Below are 24,958 nucleotides of genomic sequence, written 5' to 3' on the forward strand. Positions count from 1 at the left end.
TTCCACCTGAGGGGAGATACTCATCTTCGAATACGAATACCTCCATCTCTAGTCATGGGTCTTCCAGCAGGACAATGACCCAAAACATCCTTCATAAAGCACTCAGAAATGGTTACAAACAAAGTGCTGGAGAGTTCTGAAATGGCCAGCAATGAGTCCAGATCTGAATCCCATAGAACACCTGTGGAGAGATCTCAAAACAGCAGTTGGGAGAAGGCATCCTTCAAATCTGAAGGCCCTGGAGCAGTTTGCAAAAGAAGAGTGGTCCAAAATTCCAGTAGAGAGATGTAAGAAACTCATTCATGGTTACAGGAAGCAATTGATTTCAGTTATTTTTTCCAAAATAACAAAAAAAATTCTGTGATTTACCATGAATGTTCACTTTATAAAATGTACTACATAGATATATAAATATTTAAAAGCTATGGCCCTCAGTACGGTGCTTGTGGCATCGATATGCCCACAGACATCTCCTTTGGTATTCAGCATCATCCCATGCTCTTCCTCCCTCCCAACCTGCCTATCTTGAGAAGCTTCCCATGGCGTTTGTTCCATTTACCCAGAATGCCAGATCATCAGCCCAGTTACTTTATACCATGCTGAGAGCATGCATGGATATAAAGGATTCAGCACTTCAAGATTTCTTTCTGAATCATAGAGAGGGCATTATTGATGTGCCAGAGGGGTTGGGAACCAGAGAATAAAATCCTGAATAGGGCTGTTGGATTTATATTAGCGTGCTGATGGGTCACATTTTGTGTCAAAACTATGTTTTCTTTCTCTTTCTTTGAATCAATTGGGAGAAGTGTTTGTGTTCTTTTTTTTTAAAGTTTTTTTAAGTTTGGATTTTATTTTTGAGGATTATAAAAAGCCTTTTTATTATAAAAAGGCTTTTCATAATCTCATGCAAAGTAAAACGTATATCATTTCCTGCTGAAGATGTATGACTGTGAAATGGGAATGAAAAAGTAAAGGTCAAATATATGTAGCTGTTTAAAAGCATAGAAAAATAATTCTGTATATAGGAATAAATAACTCAAAAACACTCACCTTTGAATGAAAGCAAGGTTCTTCTCATTTTTTTTGCTATATATTTTAAGAAAACAATAAAACCTATCCTTTGGGGGTTTTTTTCTTGACACTTAATTTTTCTTGTTACTTTCATTTAAATTTAGGCATACTTCAAATGACATTTTTATACAATTTACCTAAATCTATAAAATGTGAGTTATACCAGCTTTCAGCATCAGATCACCTTGCATTTTTTTACTGAAACAATATTGAAAAATATGTGCAGTCTCATGTACCGTGGTGCCTCGACTTATGACCGTCCCGAATTATGACCATTTTGAATTACGGCCAGCTCTGGCCGCAAAATTTTGCTTCAACTTGCGACTGGAGCTTCCAGTTACAACCAGAAAAAGGCAGGGAAAAAGGTGGGGAATTCAAATTGTTAACTGTTGGTGGCAAAGAGGCTGCTTCTTTGTAGCTCTTTCACCAGCAGTTAGAGAGTGTGCATTCGGAGGATGCTTCAAACTGCCTGGTAAGGTGCTGCTTTCTACTTTTTAAAAACTGGCTGTTCTGGATGGTTTTTTTAGCATAGGCTTGGCCTGGGTGTTGGGGTTACATTTCTATGCTGTGATGGGTCTTGCAGGGTTGGTTTGTTTTTTGGGTTTTTTTCCCATTGTGGTAAAAGCGTTCCTTAGAACGGCCCTTACACGGGACAGAGAGGGATCCAGGAATGATCCGTCCCTATCTCCAGCAAAATCGGGTCCTGTAACTTTGCTCTAGGCGACTTCTCACCCTTTCACCCAAGTCTGTCCCGATTTTAAATAAACAATGTCTAGGAGCTCTGGAAGATCTAATCTTCCTTTCATTAATTTAGGACCCTAATTTGGTAGCGTAATGTGGCCAGATCAAAACAATCCTAGTTCCAAAATATCCAATTTACTACAGTAGCTTAGTCTAAACAAGGAGACAGCTTACAGACAATTTGTCTTTTTATATTTTATTACAAAAGATATCATTTCAACAAGCTCATTTTAACGTCATTCAGTATTTCCAAATTATTTCCAAAATAACCCCCAGCCTTAGCCACCAGTCATTTCCTCTATAAAGTGAAAATAATGAACTGTCTAACTATATCTTAAATAAGCATTCTTACGCAATCTCAAAATAAAGTCCTGTCGGCTGCATATCTCTCGGTGTGTCGTCTCTCTCCCTTCCATCTCTTCTCTGTCGCTCTCCTCGTCTCTCTTCACCCATCTTTCTTAAATTAAGCCTTGTGTCCTTGTTCGTTGGAGTTTTGATAAGATAAGGGTCAACTTGTTCTTCTTTACTTTTTTTTCTTCAGCTGGAAAAAGAACTGACTTTGTACAATTTTTTCTTCCTAATTAACACCTGGACATCAGTTAGCTTCTAGTTGTTTCGTTGCTGTAATGAAACAAAATCCATCTCTATTCTACTTTTACAATTTCCATAATCAAATTCATGACACCCATTTCCAATGGGTCTTGCAGGTTTTGTTTGCTTTTTTGTTTGGTTTTGTTTGGGGTTTTTTTGCATTTCCAATGGGTCTTGCGGTCTCTGTTTGCTTTTGGGGTTTTTCTTTTTGCATTTCCAATGGGTCTTGCAGTCTCTGTTTGCTTTTTGGTGATTTTTTTTTTTGCATTTCCTATGGGTCTTGCAGTCTCTCTTTGATTTTTGGGTTTTTCTTTTTGCATTTTCAATGGGTCTTGCAGTCTCTGTTTGCTTTTTGGTTTTCTTTTTTTTCCCCATTTCCAATGGGTCTTGCAGTGTTTGTTTGCTTTTTGGTGGTTTTTTCTTTTTACATTTTTGATGGGTCTTGCAGGTTTTGTTTGTATTTCTGGTTCCCCCCCCCCCCAGCTGAAATGGATTAATCGCATTTCCGATGGGTCTTGCATTTTTTTGGGGAGGGGGTGATTTTTTTCCTTCAGCTGGAATGGATTAATTGCGTTTCAATGCATTCCTATGGGAAGCGGTGCTTTGACTTATGACCATTTCAAGTTGCGACCATTTTCCGGAACAAATTAAGTTCGTAAGTTGAGGCACCACTGTAGTTTATTAATGAGGAGACACACAGGCACCTTTTCCTGAAGTATGAAATAATGGCCAAAATCCTATTGATTAACATAGTAAATTGCACTAGAGAAGGACCATTGAGCCAGTGATGTTTTGGTGGGTTACCTCCTCCACAGATTTTACTGATTCAAATTGTCCTATATTAATTGTGACTTAGTTTGGCATAGGTCACAATTCAAGTAGGCTCATTTGAATCCATTGAACTTATGGAGGAGGTGATTCACCATTGATTTAATAGGCCTACTCTAATGTGATTTCCCATGTAAGCAACAGAACATTTTGCCAATAGGACATGATGAATCCAACAGTTATGAGTGTGAAATGTGTGTGAGAGGGCATGATTAAATGCACATTCATATGCATGATGTTTGTTTGCTTTTTTGCATCTGTACCAACAGTCCCCAAATTATTGGACTACAGATCTAGAAGCTGTAGTCACCATAATAAGTGGACAGGATTTCTAGATGTAGTCCAAGAACATCTGGGGCTGTCAGTTTGGGAACTACAGATCTACATGCAGCCAATGTGAGAAGTAATCTAGAAGTTTGGACTTAATAATCATCAGTATCAATATGTAGAGGACGTGCTGCTTTACTTTGAGTGCCAAGAATTAATTTTGGCTGGTGGTTGATGGGAAGAAGGTGATGCTTATTCCAAACAAGAGAGAAACCAATTGGAGAACATACAAATCTAGATGGAGGTATGAGACTGGATTCGGTTACAAGAGTCACCTTGAAGGACCAAGTATAGGGCTGTTGGGGGATAGAGTTCTCTTTGATTCAGTGTCATTGTGGCTGTCTGTATAAATATGTGGTGGTCCTAGTTATTACAAATGCATTTTGAGTTTTGACTTATTCACAATTGCCATCCCTATCTGGAGAAAGAATTAACTAACAATAGCTGCTTTGTTGTTGACGTATAATGTACATTTCTCCCATTGAGGATTTTATTGCCAGTCTGCTGATAAAATGATAGAAAACCATTATTTTAGTTTAGTTTAGTTTAGTTTATTTTGAGTGTAACACAAACCAGGATTCTGGAGAATTAGGATTTTTTTTTCCTGGTGCATAAAGGCAGCCTCATGGAAGAGTATATTACACAACATCTAGTGTATGTCAGCAGAGTGAGGATGATTTTATAAAATATCTTAAAGGTCTCTCCAAGGGAACATAAAAGCTAAACAGACTCATGTGGGAGAATACAGTCTTTCAAATGGGCAGGTCCCAAGTTGCGCATGGATTTATATATCATAACCAACATTTTGAGTTGTTGTTCACTGAAACTGTTCTAACAAGTGGTTTAGTTCATAAATAAACAGGCTTCATAAATTCTGGCAAATAAACCAGTCAGAGGATTTCTTGTTATTTCTTTTACCCCTCGCTGTTAAGGAAAAGAGGGTTGGGGAATGTCCAAGGCCTGTGACTGGAAAGATCTAGTTTAATGAGCACCTTAATTTTAGTTTAGAGGAAACAAGGCCTTCCTGCAGCTGTGGAAGCTCAGTTTGAAGGAGCTGAGCTTCCATAGCTGCAGCAACGGTGAACTTTTCTTGCTGCCAGTTCCTAACAAAGACTTCTGTTTAAGACTTATTGGTTGAAATCCGGTCACGCAATTATGAAAACTGCATAACTTCTGAAGGGAAATGGCTGAAGTCCTGTTACGCAGTGAAATAAATGCTGTAACTTTTAGAGGTGAAATGCTGTACGTTAAGAAATCTTCTTAGACATCTGTTGCATATGGCGTCCCATAAGTTAGCATGTAACATACTGTATAAGGTCTGTGGGGATATTTTTTAAATGCAAATTGCCCCTAAAAGTTACACGGTTTGCTTCACTGCACAACAGGATTTCAGCCACTCATGTGTTTTTCTTTACCATTAAGTGCTCATGGTACAGATAAAATGATTCTGCTCCTGAATAATTAGAAGAAGAAGCTAGCATTTATTGAAGGGAGAAGCAGAAATATTTAACAATCATTGCGAAGAATTATGTGCAAGTTTAAAGTGTCACATTGGTTTCTATGGATTCACTGCCAAATACAGGGGTCTGCTTTGTGCAAGCACAGAGTTTGCTTTATTGTCTTTTCAAGAAATAAAACTCAGATGTGTTGAGAAAGGAAGGTCTGTCTTGGTAAATTGTGTAGAAGGCAAGGGCAGTAAATTTTAAATGGAGCAGGGTCCTGAAGTGCTTCACTTAATAAAACAGAACTTTAACTGTTATTGTCAAATCTCCCTCCCACTTGTAAGCTGCCTTGCCATTCCATTTTCAAGGTCACCGAGGGAGGTAGTCAGTCATGATCCCTTCTTCCCTCTCCCGCGGGCAAGAGGTTTGCTATGAGAAAAAATCCTTTTTAATCATAAGGATATTGATAGGTGAGATTCTTCACCAGGAACCGGCTGTCAGTCACTGCGGGTAGACTTAAGCCAACAAGTGAGTGATTTTAGACCATCTGTATGAACCCTTGATTAGATATCTTTTCTTGGAGTAAAGACTCTGTGTTGTAGGGGCATTTGGCATCACTTCAGTGGTTGCTGTCTCCTGAAAATAGGCATTTGTAATAGAAGTGGTGACTTACACTTGTCCTATATTTATTGTTGTAATCCAAGTTTCCCATTAGGTGCTGTTGCAAGATATGTAAGTTCTCCCATTGGTACTGTTTCTAATCAATCTCCCTTAGCTATTTTGTACTCCTGTGTGGAAAATGGGATTGCTCTCTTGCAATTTTAGGTCTGAACTTTCAGTTCAGTCTCTGTGTTTGATTCATTATTGTGTGGTAGGTGACAGAGTTAAGCATTTCCAGACCCAGTCATTTCCTCTGGTCCCCAAACTAAGCTGACAGAAATATTCTTGTCTGGATCATACGTGTGAAGTGCATCATCATCATCATCATTATGATGGCGCCGACGCTGATGACATTTCGGCGCCAGGTCAATACCTTCCTGTTCCAGAAGGCTTTTAATTGAAATAATATCAGCTGTGGGTCCAATGGCAATTTTTAGAGTATATATTTTAATTGCATTTTAATTATTTTGCCTTTTTATTGTATTTTAAATGTTGTAAGCCACCCAGAGACCTTCAGGTAGTGTGGGCGGCATATAAAATAAATAAATAAAATTATTATTATTATTATTATTATTATTATTATTATTATTATTATTATTATTATTATTATTATTATTATTATTATTAGTAGTAGTAGTAGTAGTAGTAGTAGTAGTAGTAGTATTAGTATTATTATTATTATTATTATTATTATTATTATTATTATTATTATTATTAGTAGTAGTAGTAGTAGTAGTAGTAGTAGTAGTAGTAGTAGTAGTAGTAGTAGTAGTAGTAGTCAAAAACACCAGGCACAGTTGGGGAAGAAATATTCCTCCTCTCAGTCTGTGTGACTGAGATACTGATTCTTCTAATGTGGGAGATGTGTTGTGTAAGTCATTGTTTCCCTTGAAACAGAGAAGTCTTTTCTAGAGGTGAAAAATCCTAGCTTGTCTCCTAGTTGTGTGTGAGGATAAGGAGCTGCAAAATCACTCTTATTTCCCTGTGATAGGCTGAGCAGTTTTGATTTTTATACAAATATATAAAAATGCAAAATAATGCTCTAATGCAAATAACACAACTGGCACCAAATGAAAAATGCATGCTCTTTTGTTGATTGGCCTCTGATTATAAGCATCAAACAGTGTGTTTGTGTCTCTTTTAACCATCAGACGTGGTTCTGTGCTTGCTCTGTGTGTGCACTTTGCTTCTCAGAGGGAAAGGACATATTTGTACAGATAGTTTACAAACATTGTGGAGACTCTGTTAAAAAAACTAACAAACTGCAGTGCTTGCTGTCATAGTGAGGCAAGAAATCTGAAGGTGGTTGAAAATTGCTTGTAGAGGTGTCTTGTGAAGTTCAGACAGCCAAAATTGCTGAGATATAAGTTTTTAAAGAATATTGTCTACATATTCTTGCCCTACCTTGCTCTTTCGGGTGTTTTGAAGTACAGCTCATGTCCAATACATTCAGTTGAGGTGCAGTCCAAAACATCTAGAGCATCAGGTTGTAGCAAGCAGTGTTGCACTCAGTTAAATGTGAGTCAAGAAAACAGAACTGGGAATTATCAGAATTTCTTTGCTTTAGCTTCCATTACTTGGCCTTTCTGGAATGTGACCAAGGGAAAAACTGCAACGATTAGGTTTTATTTGTATGGGTGTGGTTGTTGTTGTTATGTGCCATCAAGTTGAAACTAACGTATAGTGACCTTAATAGGTTTGTCAAGGTATGTAAGATATTTGAGGGGTAATTTCACCAGTTTAACTCCCCTAGTCATTTTTCATGGTTGAGTGGGGATTCAAACCTTGATCTTTAGAATCCTAGTCTTTCACTCTGTCCACTACACCCCACTGGGATTGGTAGTATACAGCTAAAAAAAAGATGTGTGCTGCTTATATACCGCCCCATAGTGCGTCAAGCACTCTCTGAGCGGTTTTACAAGTTAATTATGCAGGCTACACATTGCCCCCCCAGCAAGCTGGGTACTCATTTTACCGACCTCGGAAGGATAGAAGGCTGAGTCAACCTTGAGCCGGCTACCTGGGATTGAACCCCAGGTCGTGAGCACAGTTTTGGCTGCAGTACAGCAGTTTAACCATTGTGCCACGAGGCTCCTTACATATTCCTTGGATTTTATTGTGTTGCATTTTTGTTTCAGGAACACGGATGCGCCATTTCTTCTTTTCGTGGCTTATCCTCAGGTACATACAGCACTTTTTGCATCCCAGACATTCAGAGGAAAGAGCAAACATGGATTATATGGGGACGCTGTGGAAGAAATGGACTGGAGTATAGGTATGCTTTATGGTTATTCATAAATTTTACATTTCCTAAGTTGTGCCTTTTTAAAATGAGAGCAGCCATGTTAAAAAATACGTTTCAGCAAGGAAAAAAAGGTGGCTTGTTATTCAAGCTTGGCAGGTTTGCCCCCAAATTTTTCATGTTAGGTACACCATCCCACTTCTGGCCAGTTGCCGTATATGAAGTGATTTTCTCCCAAAATGTTACACAGGAGTAATGATGTGAAAATTTGTCAGTCTTGTTCTCACCAAGTTTGTCCATTTCGCACCACTATGTTTGTTCTACTCTGTTTCCATAATGGATTGCTAGATAGGTGTTTGTTTAATCACAGAACGTGTACATTTTTAAATGTATGATTTTATGTGCCCTTTTAACTACCCTGTTTCCCTGAAAATAAGACCTAACCCGAAAATAAGCCCTAGTATGATTTTTTTATGATGCTCGTAATATAAGCCCTACCCCAAAAATAAGTTCTAGTTGAGTGAAACGCCACTGTGCCATTTACCACATGGCCCCTGGTTGTTTCACCAAAGAGCTCACGCTGTATCATCCTACGAGCTGACACCAATTGTGACGTTCACTCCTTTGACGCACCTATGTGTTGTTATGTCTTTACAAAGGGTTCAGTCTTCTTTTTTCCTCACTGCCACCAGTGGATTTCCTTTATCCACAATATAAAAGACTTTAGTCAAGCACTTGTCTGGTAACTTATTTATTGAAGTGTATCAAATTTAATCATAATCACAGATGTTCTTCAGATATTCATTGTACACAATCAATCATTAAAATACCATATATCATGCCACATAATCACCAACTGCCCTATCTATTTATCTCTATTAGTATCTGTTCCTTCTCTCTCGTCTCTCACTATCTCTCTGACTATCTATCTCTCTGCAAATTCTATCTCTCTCTTATCTTTCTCTTATCGTATCTCTTATCTTATCTCTTCCTGCCAAACCTTTATATATCTGTTGACTCCACCCCTCCAATCCTCTCATAGGCTCATGCAAATGAGATATTGACTATGAGTGACAGGAGTGACATGGTAAACGTCACACCCGCCCTCCACCATTGTGCAGCAACCAGAAAATGATGGCATGACTATATTTGAGTAAATGTAGATTGTTGTACATGGGGGGAAAAAAACCCTGAAAATAAACCCTATTGTGTTTTTTTGGAGGAAAAAATAATATAAGACCCTGTCTTATTTTGGGGAAAACATGGTATATGCATTTTAATGTATACATTATATGCATTTTATATGTAGAGTTTTGTTTTCATTACACTTGTAAATAGTTGCTTATTTCATTCTCATAGCTGAGGGGAAAATGAGTAAGATTATGAGAGGTTTTATGTTTTGCACATTTCTGCAAGAATGTTACTGAATGGTTTTTTTGTACAAAAACCTTATATTTTGCACATCATAGTTTTCCCTCCATAAAAGGAATTTTTCTTCCTATAAAATATAAGGGTGGTATTTGTTTTTCTTTTTCAAAAAACCCACAGAATTGTTTGTTGTTCTTGTTGCTACTGGTATTTCTGTTGACTCTTGGGCCTTTTCACTTTACAGCAAGAGTGACAAATCTCCCAGCAATTGTTAGATTTTCTGAGGGAGTGTCTTGATACATCGAGACACCCATTATCGCAGATGAGAGTGAGAAGATTTGTGAATATTTGTTCCCTCCTAATTTTGCATTGACAAAATCACATTTGTGTGCATTTTGCAAATATATACATGGATCCGAGCCCTTTCCATCTGTAAATCCCAGGGCAAGCCTGGCAGGTGTACAGATTTATGAGGCAAAATATGTTCTATTCTGTTAGGTGTCCCAAGTGGTACAAAATGTGTGTTTCCAGTCAGCAGTGCAAATCCAACAAATCATTTTCCTCGACAAGAGTGCCCAAATGATTTCAGAAACTCCATCTGAGCAGCTAATGCCAAATTATTTATCTTCAAGGCATGATCAAGGGATAAAATCTGTGGGTGTTTTCCCCCCATTCTCATCTGTCAAAATGGGCTACATTTGTTTTAGACTGCTACTCTCAAGGATTTGCACAGAGCTTGAAAAAGTTATGTTTCGGGGCTAAAGCTCAAAAACAAAACAAAACAAAACCCCAGAATGCCCTGTTCCATTATGGTTGGAGGATTCTGGGGGAGGTGGTCCAAAAAAGTAACTTTTCCAAATCTTGATTCATAATAAGAGGATGACAAAATCTGTAAACATACTCAGATATATATATATGGATTTGCCTCAGTCTGGATCCTTCTTCGTTCCTCTTCATACGGTCATATCTTGTTATGGTTGGCATAATTATAGTTTGTCATGAAAGGAGATGATATGAAGAAGAATGATGGAAACATCATGGATCAAGGGCAACTCCATGTTCTTGTTATTTTCAACATCTATTCAGGACTTCTTGTACAAGATGGAAAGCACTGTTCTTTATACTGTTGATTGCCTTGTTCAAGAAACAGAAACTAATATATGGTTGAACTTAGGTCACTTCTGTAAGAGCTATGTCTCGGAAGCTTCCTTTTCTCCGTGTGATGAAACATTTTATTTATTTATTTATTTATTTATTTATTTATTTATTTATTTATTTATTTATTTATTTATTTATTTAGTGATGATTATGAGATGGATCATCTAGATAAGTGGTGCTTCTGAGATGGACCAGTTCTGAACAAAATCATAGGAAGGTTTTGAACTAAATGTGGATTCACACTTAGTCCTTAATTGCATAGGGTTGAGCTGACTCTCAGATACCTGGGGTGAAGTGTAAACTACAGAATGATTCAACCCATAAGGTTGAACTGAGGGTTTCACCTTCAGATTTTCAGGCAAGGCATCCTAACACCTGCTCAAACTACAAGCTATCCATGGTGGGTCCTTTACATGAAATAAGTGTGTTTCAAAAGCCCCAACAAGTTCTCATTCTCTGTGTACCAGTGCAAAGGAGACCCCTCCAGGATGTGAATTAATTTTCCAGTTTACTGGTTCTCCAAAAGGGGTCATGTGAGTGGATGTGTGTGTGTATATGTGTGTCTGCTTTTGTGTGTGTGCTGGAAAAAAAAACCACAAAAGGAAAACTGGCGTATGTCCTGTTTTTCACATGTTACAAATAAATCGCTTTCAACGGACTGTGGAAGAGTTTGCACCAATTTTATTCTGGTGCTCGGAGCTCCCAAACCCACTGGCAACCTGGGTTCAATTTTTGAAATCAATGGGAGCTGAGCATGTTTCATTTTCTTTCTCATATTGTTCCCCTTAGTTAATGCTGATTATTTTTACAGAGGATAGCATCACACACACAAAGAGTTTGTAAGAAACTGCATAGGGCACAGAGCCCTCACAAGGCGCAGCCTTCAGGGGAGTGCTAATTTATCAGACTCTACAATGAGCCTGTTTTATTTGTGGGCAGACTGGAATGACTCTTCATTTCTAGAAGTAATTATCCATGAAAACAAGCTGGTACTTGAAACAATCAAGCTGAAGCACAGCAGTGCTAAAAATGAATATTCAACTTCCATTCCTCCGACCCATTCACCTCCCAACTATTCCTAGTTCCAATGTAGCAAAATGCAAAATTACTTTTAGTAAACAATGCCATATGTATTCAATTATTTCAAACTGACTTTCACCTCTGTGCTAGATGCATGCTTAGTAATGTGTTTTGAAACAACATGCCTTGATTGCCCACACAGGGTTGAACCCCATTCAGATTTCTAGGCAAATTTAGCCTCAAAATTTAGACTATGAATTAAGGTGTAGAGACAGGCTAAAGAGATTGTTGAAGGTCTCTCCTGTTTCCCATGAAGATGAACCTTAACTTCCAAAAATGACAGTGTAGTGTTCATTGAAGTATAGGAATAATAATTGTCAATCTCTTTATGCACGTACACTAAATACATGCTATGAATATGGAGCCTGTTGGGTGACTACAAAGTGGTACTGCCACTCACTCACTTGAAGAGAAGCAGAGAGAAATATTATGGCGCCATCTTTGTCCCATCTTTATTCACATTTGACTAGGCTTGCTCATTCTCTCTAGTGGGCAGCACAAGCTTCAACTAGTGCTCTGGGAACAAGTAGGAACTCTTGCCCTTCATTCCAACCATCTAGCCTGCATTTCATAATATAGTGAATTTTGGGACAATAGGTTTTGGTGGTATCTTTCAACCATATGCCATTGTGGCAGACTAGTGTGGAGAGAATAGGGACTGTTCCATAGGGGACTACCAGTTAACAACCGACAGCACCTTTAAGGTGAAAAAGGCTTTTCATTTGGATCCATGAGTCTGGGGCAAGAGAACAATATTTGAAACTGTATCTCATTCTAGGACCCAAGGTTGAGGGTACTTCGACCAGGATGGCCGTCCAGGCCTGAGCCATTAAAGGTGGCTTTACACTGAGGTCATGATGATAAAGATGAGGGAGTAAGTCTAGGGGTCCCCATGCTCATCTTTGCCCAATATTTTTGGGAAGCCTCTACTATAGATCCAGATAAGTAATGAATAAACAGTGAGCCTAAATTACCCTATACCTCTGTGCTGACCAAGGTTCCCTCTAAGGGACCCCACCCACTCTGCAGTTTCCCTCCTCCTCAGCACACTCACAGTGATTGTTTCTGGCCCCTTTCTTTCGAGTCACAGTGGAACCCTGCTGTGGAGGGGGTATTGCACATGGAGGGGAGGAGTGGAGCCCCACCCAGCAGGGCGGAAAATTAGAGGGAACATTGGTGCTGACCCTTTCTTGTGAATTGGTATGCACTTAGCCTATTAGGCCTGAGTTGGCTTGCAGCTTTCCCTACCCCAACTTGTAAAATTCAAAACTTTTACACCAATAGAACTGCCACCACCTTGGTTGAAGCCAGTCCTCAGTCCCAAGGAAACTGAGGCCTCCAGACTACTCCCCAACCTATGCCAATGCTGAACCTCCTTATAACTACATGAACCCAAGGATCCATGATCTGGGTTAGTTACCTGGTAGCTTGGCTGAGCAGCTAGGACTGGAGTTAACTGGTATCACATTCTTTATCACTTAAGACCAATACTGGTCTATATAAATATAATACATTTGTTAAAAAATAAATATTTGGTTACATGTAATTGAAAGAAAGCAACAGGTATAGATGAAAAGCAGTTCAACAATTTAGAAACAGATATAACAACGCATTATAAGAGATAAGACTTACAAAACAACACCACTCAAAAATATAATCAACTTTCTACTCTAAGTAGCCCTATGTCTCACCTTGTTCTTGGGACCTAGATAAGAACAGCAGAAGCAGCTCACAGATTACCTGTAATCGGATGGTCAATCCCAAAATAAAAAGCTACTCTCCCCCTTATTATCCAGGATGAGATTATTATCCAATCCAAATGCTGGCTCCAAAGAATGTTCAGGAAAATTACATCACCCTTCGGCTACTTACAGCCACTTACTCAAGACAAGACAAAACCTTTATTGGCATAAAGAGAATAAAACATAACCAAACTGGTTCATTAAGTGCCCCACACGTACAAAATCCAGGAGGTAGGAAAGCAGAAGACCAAACACTTCAACGACATTTAATTGAAAACAAGGCTTCGCTTTCTCACAATTGAGTTGATGAAACCTGCAATTCTTTCCAGAATGTCAGGCACCTCCACAGATAACATAAAATGGACTTTGCCCACATCAGATTTTTCCCTCCAATTTTAACAGGACCTGTGCCACAAATTTGGAGCGATCACTCTGGTGGAGTGGACAGTGCAGAAACATGTGGGCAAGAGTTTCCAATGCACCTTGCTCACATGAACAATATCTTTCGAGGTACAGGATTCCTTTGAACCTACCATATAGTAAGGCTGCAGTCATGATATTGCATCTGGCTAGGGAGAATGGCCTGTGTTTTTGTGGACACTTGAGCAGAGAAAGGAAGGCAGCTGGTTATCCAATCTTAAAGAGAATGGAGGAAATAGTGGTGAGCAGGTCTTATTGGCTGCGTTCCATAGTTCCTGGAATTCAATGTCCAAAATTCTTCTTTTGATCATTTGGAAGACTTGCCCTTGATTTAGTGAGCCCAAGGAATCACTATCTAAGCCAATCCATTTCAGTATTTTTTAAAGGGCAGTAGACCCAAAGGGAGGTTTAGAGTCCAGTAATAGTTGATATAATAAACTATCTGGGTCAGAGTTGTAAAAACGTTTTAGCCAGAATTGAAATGATCTTAGCCAAGCCATTGTTTCCAAAAAGGAAAATCTGGTCTCTAGACAAAGCACCGAGTAGGGGACACAACTTGATAGCCCTAGCACTTTAGGTAAGAATTGAGATTGTATCCATTCAATTGACCTATCCATGGCATTTAACCAGATTGGGATGCCATATAAAATATGCGGGAAATTTTTGGATTTAAAAACCTGTAAAGCCGCCGGAACATAACAATTGCCAGAATTATAGCAGAAACGGAGCATTGCCTGACCAGTGAACCAAGCTACATTTATAACCATTTTACTGTGGGGAGACAAGGAATGTTTATAATGGAACAAGATGCCTAGATATTTATATTCCTGAACCTGTTTGATTTTGTGTCCATTCAGATTCCATTGAAGTTGCTTCCACAGCTTTGAGAAAACCAAAATTTTGGATTTATTATAATTCAGTTGCATTTTGTTTTTGTCCAGGTATTCCACAGTTCTGTTAATTAAATATTTCAAACCTGGTGCGAGATAACAGCATCATCTGCATAAAGCAATAACAGGACACGATGCATCTCCAATTTTGGTGGATATTGTCCCCTTTCTAGACTCCACATTGTCTAGAAAGGGGGCTAGGTCATTCATAAATAGGTTAAATAGGGAGGGAGAAAGAATGCAGCCTTGCTTCACTCCCTTGTGGGTTTGTACCTTTCCAAGAGGCACAAACTTGACATGTTATGCCTGAGTATAAAATTCTTATGAGGGAAAGGAGTCTTTTACCTATACCCATATTTTCAAGTTTTTCCCAGAGAAACTCTCTATCAACTGAATCAAAATCTGCCTTTACAAGCCACATACAATTTAGAATTTTTATGCTTAAGTGTTTTCTTAATAAGATGCAAAAGTATTAAGCAGTTATCTACTGTGGCCTTACCTTTCCTGAAACCAGCTTGCTCAGGGCCAAGCAATGCCTGATTATTGATCCAGGAATTAAAAATAATTAGTAGATGTTTTGCATAGAGTTTCCCAATTACTGATAATAAACTGGTCTAAAGTTTTCTGGGAGGTGAGGGTCCCCTTTTTTAAAAATGGGGGCAAGAATTGCATTGTCCAGAATTTTGGCAATATCCCAGTATTATCTATAGCTGTGAAAAGGGAAGCAAAAAGTGAAGCCCACCAGTCTGGATCTCATTTCAATAAGTCCGGTAGGATGGCATCAGGGCCGGCTGCTTTTCCGGCTTTTAACTGAGTAATTAGATCTTTGGTCTCTTCAATGGTTGCTGGTGGCCAAACAGGAAGATCAGAAAGAGCAAAGAGCGAAGAGGACCCAACAGCTATATCTTTGTCAAAAAGAAGGTCTGAGAAGTATTGGACCCATCTTTGTGGAGATATTATGGCAGGGTCTTGCACTTCCAGCCTGGAGGAGCCAGCCCCAATGGCCCAAAATAGTTTATTATTTTTCTCGGTCTATTGGAGCTTGTTCCATTGCTCCAGAATAAATTTCTGTCTTTTTTTCTTTTATTCCTTAATAAAGTTTTTAGGGAGAGATATTTGTGCCAATCTTGAGCAGAGTCACTCTTCCTATATTCCCTATTTGAATAGTGGATTTGTACTTTCATATCCCTATAGTCAGGATCAAGCCAAGTTCTTTGTTTTGAGGGATTGCTGCACCTTTGGACTGAAGGAGCTTGTCCTAATTCACAGTGAAGATGTTCCATTAATCTGTCAAATGCTTTAATTTTATCAAGTGGTTTGATGGATTTTGTGATGGAAATAGGAAGGTCCTTACACTTGTCCCTTAATAGCAGATTTTTGAACCTATGAAGTACTAGATTGTTCCAAGCTATTTTAATTGAGGTGGCTGAAGCATTATTCGAGTCTGAGGATACATTCCTTCTGCTGGGTTCCAAAATCATCTCCATAGTTAATGGGAGCCAATCACTGGCCGTAAAATCACCCACAGCAAATTTCACTACCCATGGTTTCAGGGACATTGAGAGCAGGAAGTAATCTATTACACTGGGTCCTTGGTTGGTGGTATGTGTGAACTCCCCTGCCTCAGGAAATTCTGTTAGGCCATTAAACCAGATTAGGTTAAATTGAATACACAATTTAGCTAGAACAAGTCCAGCTGTATTATAGGAGCAATCCTTGGACTGTCTACTAAAGGTGAAGCAAAGCAGGAGCAAGACATCACTCTCCACTTCAAGGGCTTTCAGAAATATCTGGTCATCCTTCCCCACTCTGGAATTAAGATCACCCACGATGGTAAATTCAGCCAGGGGGAACCTGATCTCAAGATCCACTATACATTTTTCCAAGGCGCCCCAGTGCTGGAGGCGCTGTGGTCTGTTGAGGCCTGTGGGAATATATATGTTAATTAAAATCAAAACCTTGTCAGGGGTGACAACTTTAGTGGCCTTAATTGCTGATGCACAATAGGACTTATACCCTCCCAATCAAACTTGATCAGAAACCCAGGTATCCTGTACAAGTACAATATCAAAGCATTTAAGGTAATTCAGAAGAACATTATCATTACTTTTGCCTTTCCAACCCGCAATATTCCTATACAGTAGATTTTCTCTCCAAAACTGAATCATTGTCTCTTCCCTCGGTGTATACCCCTTTCCTCTCCAAAATACATATTCCAAGAATACACTCCATATTTTTTGAAATCATTATTTTTTTGATAGGCCTCTTCTTATTTTCACATCACATGTTAGTTTATCATTGATTGCTATATCCCATAGTTCTCTATACCATTCCTCTAAATTACCCATTTTTAAAAATATATATATTTTTATTGTTTTTTCCCTACTTCTCTATGTGTTGTTGCAATCAGAGGTTTATTACAGTATATACAATTCATTTTATCTCATCCTATTCTAACTAACATAATACTAATATAATCTATTTAGGTCAATGTAGATTCAATCCATGTGTAAAGCAGTTCCCATTTGTTTTTCTCCAGTCTTGTTATTCTGTCGTTTAGTGTGTCTGTCAAGATATCCATTTCTGCCAGTTCTAGAATCTTCTCAAGAAATTCCTGCTTTGTTGGTAACTTTGTGGTTTTCTTATTGCTAGCGTACAAAATTCGTGCTGCAGTTATCAGATGTAAAATCAAATAAACCTTGTATGTACATACATACATACACACACATTTATATACATATACACACACACACACACACGTGTGTGTATGTGTGTGTGTGTGTGTGTTTGTATATTTGTAAGTTTTATGTTGGGAAAATAAAATATTTTAAAAAAAGAGAAGGCAACCAGGAAGCTAAGGTAACAGTGAAGGTTCCCCTTGACAATTTGTCCAGTCGTGTCTGACTCTAGGCGGAGGTGCTCATCTTCATTTCCAACCCATAGAGCTAGCGTCTTGTCTGCAGGCAATCCTCCATGGTCATGTGGCCAGTGTGACTAGACACGGAACGGCATTTGTTTGTTTGTTTTTTGTTTATTTATTTATTTATATGCCACCCACTCTACCGGAGGTGGTACCTATTTATTTACTTGCATTTTGGCATTTTGCCTGCTTTCGAACCGCTAGGTTGGCAGGAGCTGGTACAAGCGACGGGGGCTCACTCCGTCATGTGGATTCAATCTTATGACTGCAGGTCTTCTGACCTTGCAGCACAGAGGCTTCAGCGGTTTAACCCGCAGCGCCACCACATCCCTGTGACTTTGAAGCTATCTTGACTCAATTGGCCATTGCAGATAACCCAGGAACTTTCTGGGAAAGATTGATTCATGTAGCTGAGAAGCCTTCTTTTTAATTTGTCAGTTTTCTGTGCATGTTTTCCCATAGGCAAAATCATCCTAGAGTTTTGTGTGTGTTCCATAATCGGGCTGGAAGACTTTAAGCGTGGCGATTTGCATGATTTCCCTCCTTTTATTTGGTCTTGAACAGTGCAAATGTATGATTATAATGCTGTGATAATTATATTTGATATTAGTTAATGATTACCTTAGCAAGTTTTCTTCATTATGAAGCAATTCACGAAAGTGCAGACAAGTGCCAACAGAGAAGCAAAATTTTTTAAAATGTGTTCCTGTACAAATTGAATTCCTTGGAAAGGAACATATGCAGAAGCAAAGTTTTGAATCCAAAATAAAGCATATATGTTCATGGAGTGGCATTTGGCAGCTACTATATTTCCCTCTTCAAAAATGCTTTGTGTGAACTTCTCAGAGAAGGGGACACTGATGAGTCTCGCAAAGCTTTGGAATTTCATGTAGTTCAAGCCAAATAGAGGTATGTTTGATGTATAACCAAGAATCCACAAGATGAGAAACTCCAGTGAAACTCATGGAAGGCAAAGACAGCAAATAGTTCTATAAACAGCAGAGAATCCTCTTGAATGTCTTTGCTTATGTTGTTTTGATCAGACATTGGGAACATGGCTGGGGCTAGATTATTAACACCAAACATTCACTTGATTTTTTGTTCAGTTATTGCTGAACAGTAGGAAGCCAGGGATGCGTGTGGCAAATTGTTTTTCTTTCTCTTTTTGGATTCTCTTGTGTACTGGTCATTTGGTTTTATGTGAAAGGGGAAACCCCGTTTGTGTAGTTCATTTTCTGTTTCCCCATTCATGTTCCTGGCACTTCAGAAGCCCCAAAGGATCCTTAAAACTGTGTTTGAAAAGCAGAGACAAGGCAATGGAAAATCAGTCTTCTCCCAAAGCTGGCAACAATACAGCTGACAAAGAAAAATTGTCAGGATAAAAAAAGGAGGAAAACACCAAAAAGTTATAAAAGCGGGAAACAGTATGAGTTCGGTGCCACGAAGAACAGCAGACCCTCCATGCCTGGGGGGTAAAAAAGAAGAGGTAAGGGAGCAGCCAGCAAGACAGGTGCTAGTTGGCTGCTTGACCCATAACAACTAACCACAACAAGAGAGAATTGTCTCAAACTATGCTTAAACAAAACCACCAATACTAGACCAACGGCACATCAGTACAGTCACAAAGTCCACCTCCGTGGCCCATGCATCCCCACAGAAACACACAAACCTGTCTCCAAAACCTGCACCAAAATATAAATCTTTAATAGTTTTTTAAAAATCAGTCAAACAGGGAAAGCAACACATGCATGCTCGCGCATGTGCACAGAGAGAGAACCGCAAAAATAAAAAAACCCCAGGCATATAGCCCTCTCCCCTCCAAAAAAGCTAGAAGCCAAACATAAACACAAATACACAATCAACTCCATCCCAACCAAAACTTCTAGAAGATAGGGAGATTTTCCTTCGCTTTACCACTTGATATCTTATCTTCCTTGAGGCAGGCCAGGTAGGCAGCAGTAAAAATAATCCAAAGAAAAAGGGATGTGTTTAACATATTTACACCCTACCTTTATACCACAAGATTTATCAAAGAACAAGTTGCGTATGGTTTGTTATACATGCAATTGCATGTGTGTGAAATCATCACATCAAACCAACATAATCCCACTGGTTTGTTTAGCATTTTGGTTGCCTGCAGAACCTTAAAATGCAGGAGAGACAAACAGGTACATATTTGGCTCCAAGGTACAGCAGTCAACGCACCAGTGTGACAACCAAGTAATGTGCCCTTCCCCTTGGAAATATGCCTGAGAATGTGCAAGATCCATTTCTTTCAGAGGTTGGCAAGGAATTAAAAAGCCTCAGCTGCTTTTGTGACTGGACCGCAATGAACAGCACACAGACTGCTGCCAAATGCCCTGTTCCCCGAGGATGGAAGTGGGCGATATTATACAGAATAGAACAGCCTGTGCTTTGTATGCAGCAGGTCACAAGTTCAGGTCAATCTAAAAAAAAATATACAACAACATGAAGGATAAGGGCTCTGGGAGACCTTTAGAAGGAGAATGCTGTTGCTGGGAGTTGACCATACAGGACTAGAAAGAGCTTAACAGCTACGTTCTGTTTGTGAGTGAGAAAAAGAGGGACTCCAGTGTTGACTAGTCATGGAGATGGTGTTTGAGATGCCTTTTATATACGTTCTGGTCACACCAAAAAAAGAAAAAAGAAAAAGGCATTGTCACCATATCCCATTCTAAGATGTCATTATTACAATCACAATCCAAAATCAGTACTTACAACATGTCACATGTCCCACACTAGTGAAAATCTACAGTTCATCTGATCATTCTGGACACTGTAATATGGCCATGTGAGCACCTCTGCCTTAAGTTGTTGTTGTTTAGTTGTCCGACTCTTCATGAGCCCATGGACCAGAGCATGCCAGGCCTTCCTGTCTTCCACTGCCTCCTGGAGTTTGGTCAAACTCATGCTGGTAGCTTTGATGACATTGTCCAACTGTCTCGCTCTCTGTCATCCCCTTCTCCTCTTGCCTTCACATTTTCCCAACATCAGGGTTTGCCTTAAGTTAGGAAGAGTCAAACTAAGCCCTCCTTGCTCCTTCTAATGTGCATGTACAGATGCTAAGTGTTATTGCTGTCACACATTAACCACATTTCTTTCCCCTTTCTCTTTATTTTTGGAGGTGGGAGTGAGATTTAAGACTGATTTCTACTCTCCCTGTTGCATCAGCCCCACATAACTTTTTGTGTTCCTTAAGCTTCGGGGCTGGAGTAGGAGCTCAGGTCAGCTGGTTATGAACAACTAGTGGGAGAAGATAGCACCTATGACCACAAATGTGTTGGTGTGAGGAAGTGGGGGTCACAAGGAACCCTGCCCATGATTTCCCATCCTTTCAAGAGTGGCAAAACAGAAATAGATGGATAAATTTAAACTTTCCTAGTGCCTCAGTCATATCAACTGATATTTTGCTGAAGAGAAAAAAGATTCAGAATGCTGTTATTTTACCTGGGGTGATGCTGGCAGCTGGATACCTTTTTCACAGGATTAAAACACACACAACCAGAAGGTGAAGAAAATTATACCTTATTGTGTATTTCAGCATATATTGAGATATTCTGAGCCCTGCTCAGAGGTAAGCTCCATTGGCTTTCATGCATATAACTGGATATAGGAGTTCATCCTAACTCACATCCTTCCCCAGTAACCACTAGTCAATTTCAGTCTCCTCAGCACTGGTGATTGGTGCATAAACTTGGATTATTGTGATGTTGAAAGGTCTGCCTTGGACTCGTATTGACATCATTCTATCATTTTTGAGATTATATCCCATTACAGCTTTTCCCACTCTTTTGTTGACTATGAGGGCTACTCCATTCCTTCTATGGGCTTCTTGCCCACAATAGTAGATATGATACTCATCTGAATTGAATTTGCCCATTCCCGTCCATTTTAGTTCACTGATGCCCAGGATGTCAATGTTTATTCTTGCCATCTCCTGTTTGACCACATCCAGCTTCCCAAGGTTCACAGATCTTACATTCCAGGTTTCTATGCAGTATTTTTCTTTGCAGCATTGGACTTTCCTTTTACTTCCAGGCACATCCACAGCTGAGCGTCCTTTCGGCTTTGGCCCAACCACTTCATTAGCTCTGGAGCTACTTGTCCTTGTCCTCTGCTCTTCCTCAGTAGAATGTTGGACGCCTTCCAACCTGAGGGTCCCATCTTCCAGCGTCATATGTTTTAGCCTTTTTTTTCTGGTCATGGGGCTTTCTTGGCAAAGATACTGGAGTGGCCTGCCACTGCCTGCTCCAGGTGGATCGCGTTTAGTTGGAACTCTACACTATGACCTGTCCATCTTGGGTGTCCCTGCACGGCATAGCCCATATCGTCACTGAGTTACTCAAGCCCTTTCGCCACGACAAGGCAGCAATCCATGAAGGGGAATCTCCATATTACTTTGTAACAATTATCTGTTATCCATACAGAGATATTCTTCATTATTCTTTTATTTCACGTCTTCTTCCATTAAGCTCCACTAATTTCTTTGTTTATATCTCCTTGCCATACCTCTTTAAGAGCTGCTATTTTGTACTCATCCTCAATTAACTTCTTATATATTACACATTATCCCTTTTCTATTTTTATTACCTTCCATCTTCTCCCTTTTTTCAATAACTTCTTCAAATTTAGTCATCCTTCTACATTCTCCTTATTTCCCCCATTTCTTTGTCCATTCTTTCTAACTGCATTATATTCAACCATACAATTCTTTCTTGTCCTAAAATTCCTTTTATTTGTTCTCCATTATACATCTTCTTTATCCCGTCTTTCATTTTTGTAACACGCTGTTTGATCAACACTTTATTTAACTTCCTCTTCAGGTTTTCTGGAAAATTTCTTAATTCCGCCACTTGACTGTTGTGCTTCCTTCAGTACATGTCATTTACTGTGAATTTCTTATTCCTAATATTACTGACTGCTAATTGTTCCACATTTGGCATAGGAAGCCCATTCAGACAGTAATCCAGAGGTGGGCATAGCATAATCCCCTGACCTTCATGGAACTCTCAAGGTCCTCAACCACCAGTCTCTTCTTGATGTTCCCGACTTCATATACAAAAGCCCCCTTGCATCCCTGTAGCAGTGCAGGTGGCACTTTTTGGCATGTTTTCTTAGGTGCTGAGGTGTTTGAGGCACAGAGGGAACCTATTTAAAAAATTGGAAGTTACTTCTGGTCACTTTGTAAATAATAGCCTCCCCCAGGCCCGAAACAGAGCAGGATGGAGGGTTCGAACAAGACCAGATTGTCCTCATAGGATGTGAGAGGCCTTTTAAGAACAAAATGATGCAGCCATGCAATGGGGAGTTCAATCTTTTGAAGTCCAGAGGATTATGTGTGTTTATGTGTCCTTCAGGCCTCTGGAAGTTGCTCACCGTTGCAGTTTTCCAAAAAAAGAGCAAGAGTGACATAATTGAGTTAATGAATGTCTTATAGTGTGCGTGTGTGTGTACTCTCTCTCTCTCTCTCTCTCTCTCTCTCTCTATCTATATGTATATATACACACACACACACAGAGGGAGAGAGAGAGAGAGTACACACACACGCACACTATAAGACATTCATTAACTCAATTATGTCATAATTTCATAGAATGATAGAATATTAACTCTCTCTATATACACACACATACATATACATACATATACTGTACATACATACACATACACATACATACGTATGTATGTATGTATGTATACACACACACAGAGAGAGAGAGAGAGAGAGAGAGAGAGAGAGAGAGTTAATATTCTATCATTCTATGAAATTATCCCCTGGCTGGCTAATACTACCCAGTAGACTTTAGTCTGTTGCCAAGGACATGGAATCCAAGCGTGCTTTGCACTCTTCTTCAGCTTTGCAGCCCCATGCAGACTCCTCCTAGTCTTTCTGGCTAGTGTTGCCACAATGGCTGAAGGACGTCACTGCTGTTTTTCCTATCACCATTCATCTGATTTCTGATGAAGATGAGGCTCCCAACATCATTCAGGAAAAAGATTCCTTAAAGATTGTAAAGTTCATGTGGAAAGAGGTACTTTAGGTTGCCTGGTTCTAAGCTAGTGGTATTAAGCTGTTAGCAAGACACACAGCATTAAGGGGCAATATATATCCAATGTTCCCTATTTGTTCCGTCACTGACTTCTCGCTGAATCTTAATAGATGCTGTGAACTGTGAGATGCAGCCAGAGTAGTTATGCTTCTTCCAGAAAGTGAGAAACAGCCTTGACTTCACACACTTAAAATCCACGTGCTCCTGAAATTACAGTGCAGTTCGGATATATTTGGAGCTCACATGCTTTACATCCATCTGCGTCAAAATCTTCAGTTCTTTAATAAGCAATGCATTTAAATTGCACAGAGGGAAAGGCACAGTATCATGACTTTAAAAGCCTTGTAAATTTAACAGGGAATAAAAACTTGCATCTATGTTCACCCAGCAAGCCTAGCAACCAAAATGTCTCCTACTTCCCTTCCCTGCAAATTCAGGGGAGGTATAAACAAATCTTGATATTCTATTCTATTCTATTCTATTCTATTCTATTCTATTCTATTCTATTCTATTCTGTTCTATTGAGCTGAATGATGGAATAGCCAATTGCTTGCTGCTGAATATTTTACTTTGCTCTCATTTAGTAAGATATTCTCCTCATCCTCTTTTGGTGGATATGGTATCTCTTAGTCTCATACTATTTTGACAGAGGAGGCACTGTCTAAAGTTGTGTTTAAAGTACAACAAAAGCAAAAGTTATAGCCCAGCCAGCAAGTTGTACAGTCGTGCCCCACTTTATGATTGCCTTGCATTATGACGAAACCGCATTACGATGGTCAGAATAGGAGTTTTTCGCTTTGTGATGATCGGTTCCCTGCTTCGGGAACCGATTCTTCGTGAAACGACAATTTTCGGACAGCTGATCGGCAGTTTCAGAATGGCTGCCGGGTAAATAAAATGGCTCCCCTCTGTTTTCTGGGACGGATTCCTCGCTGCACAGGCACCGAAAATGGCCGCCCTATGGAGGATCTTCGCTGGATGGTGAGTTTCCAGCCCATTGGAACGCATTGAAGGGGTTGCAATGTGTTTCAACGGGCTTTTTATTTTCACATTACGATATTTTCATTCTGCAGCTATTTCGCTGGAATGAATTAACTTCGTAATGTGAGGCACCACTGTATAGTGAATGTCATGCACTGTAACTCACAAGAAGACATAGTGTAAGACAATGTTGCCTGTCTCTTTGAAGTGACATAAACCAAGTGACCCTTTTGCTGGCTTTCAACCTCACCCCACCTCACTCATTCAACCTTTCTTGTAGTTGCTTTGAAGTCTGCAGCAGGTTTCTGAAAACTCTTGCTGTAACATGTGTATTTCTGTCTGCAATCATGTAACAGTGATTATATTTGATCTGGCATTCTTCAAAGATTTATGCGAGTTATCCTAGATATTCACCCCATCATTAGA

The 24,958-nt window shown here is 39.4% G+C and overlaps 1 protein-coding gene across 2 annotated transcripts in view; it reads left to right on the forward strand.

Annotated features, from left to right (window-relative positions):
* STS (steroid sulfatase) overlaps positions 1–24,958 on the forward strand; it is a 172,110-nt gene that overhangs the window by 52,200 nt on the left and 94,952 nt on the right. For both annotated transcript variants that reach the window (XM_078390363.1, XM_072994393.2), the window contains exon 6: positions 7,799–7,935. In XM_078390363.1, the coding sequence (XP_078246489.1) occupies positions 7,799–7,935 (137 nt within the window). The remainder of the gene's footprint in view (positions 1–7,798; positions 7,936–24,958) is intronic.

Source organism: Pogona vitticeps, chromosome 3 (genome assembly GCF_051106095.1).
Source record: "Pogona vitticeps strain Pit_001003342236 chromosome 3, PviZW2.1, whole genome shotgun sequence".
In the NCBI taxonomy this organism is placed as follows: Eukaryota; Metazoa; Chordata; class Lepidosauria; order Squamata; family Agamidae; genus Pogona; species Pogona vitticeps.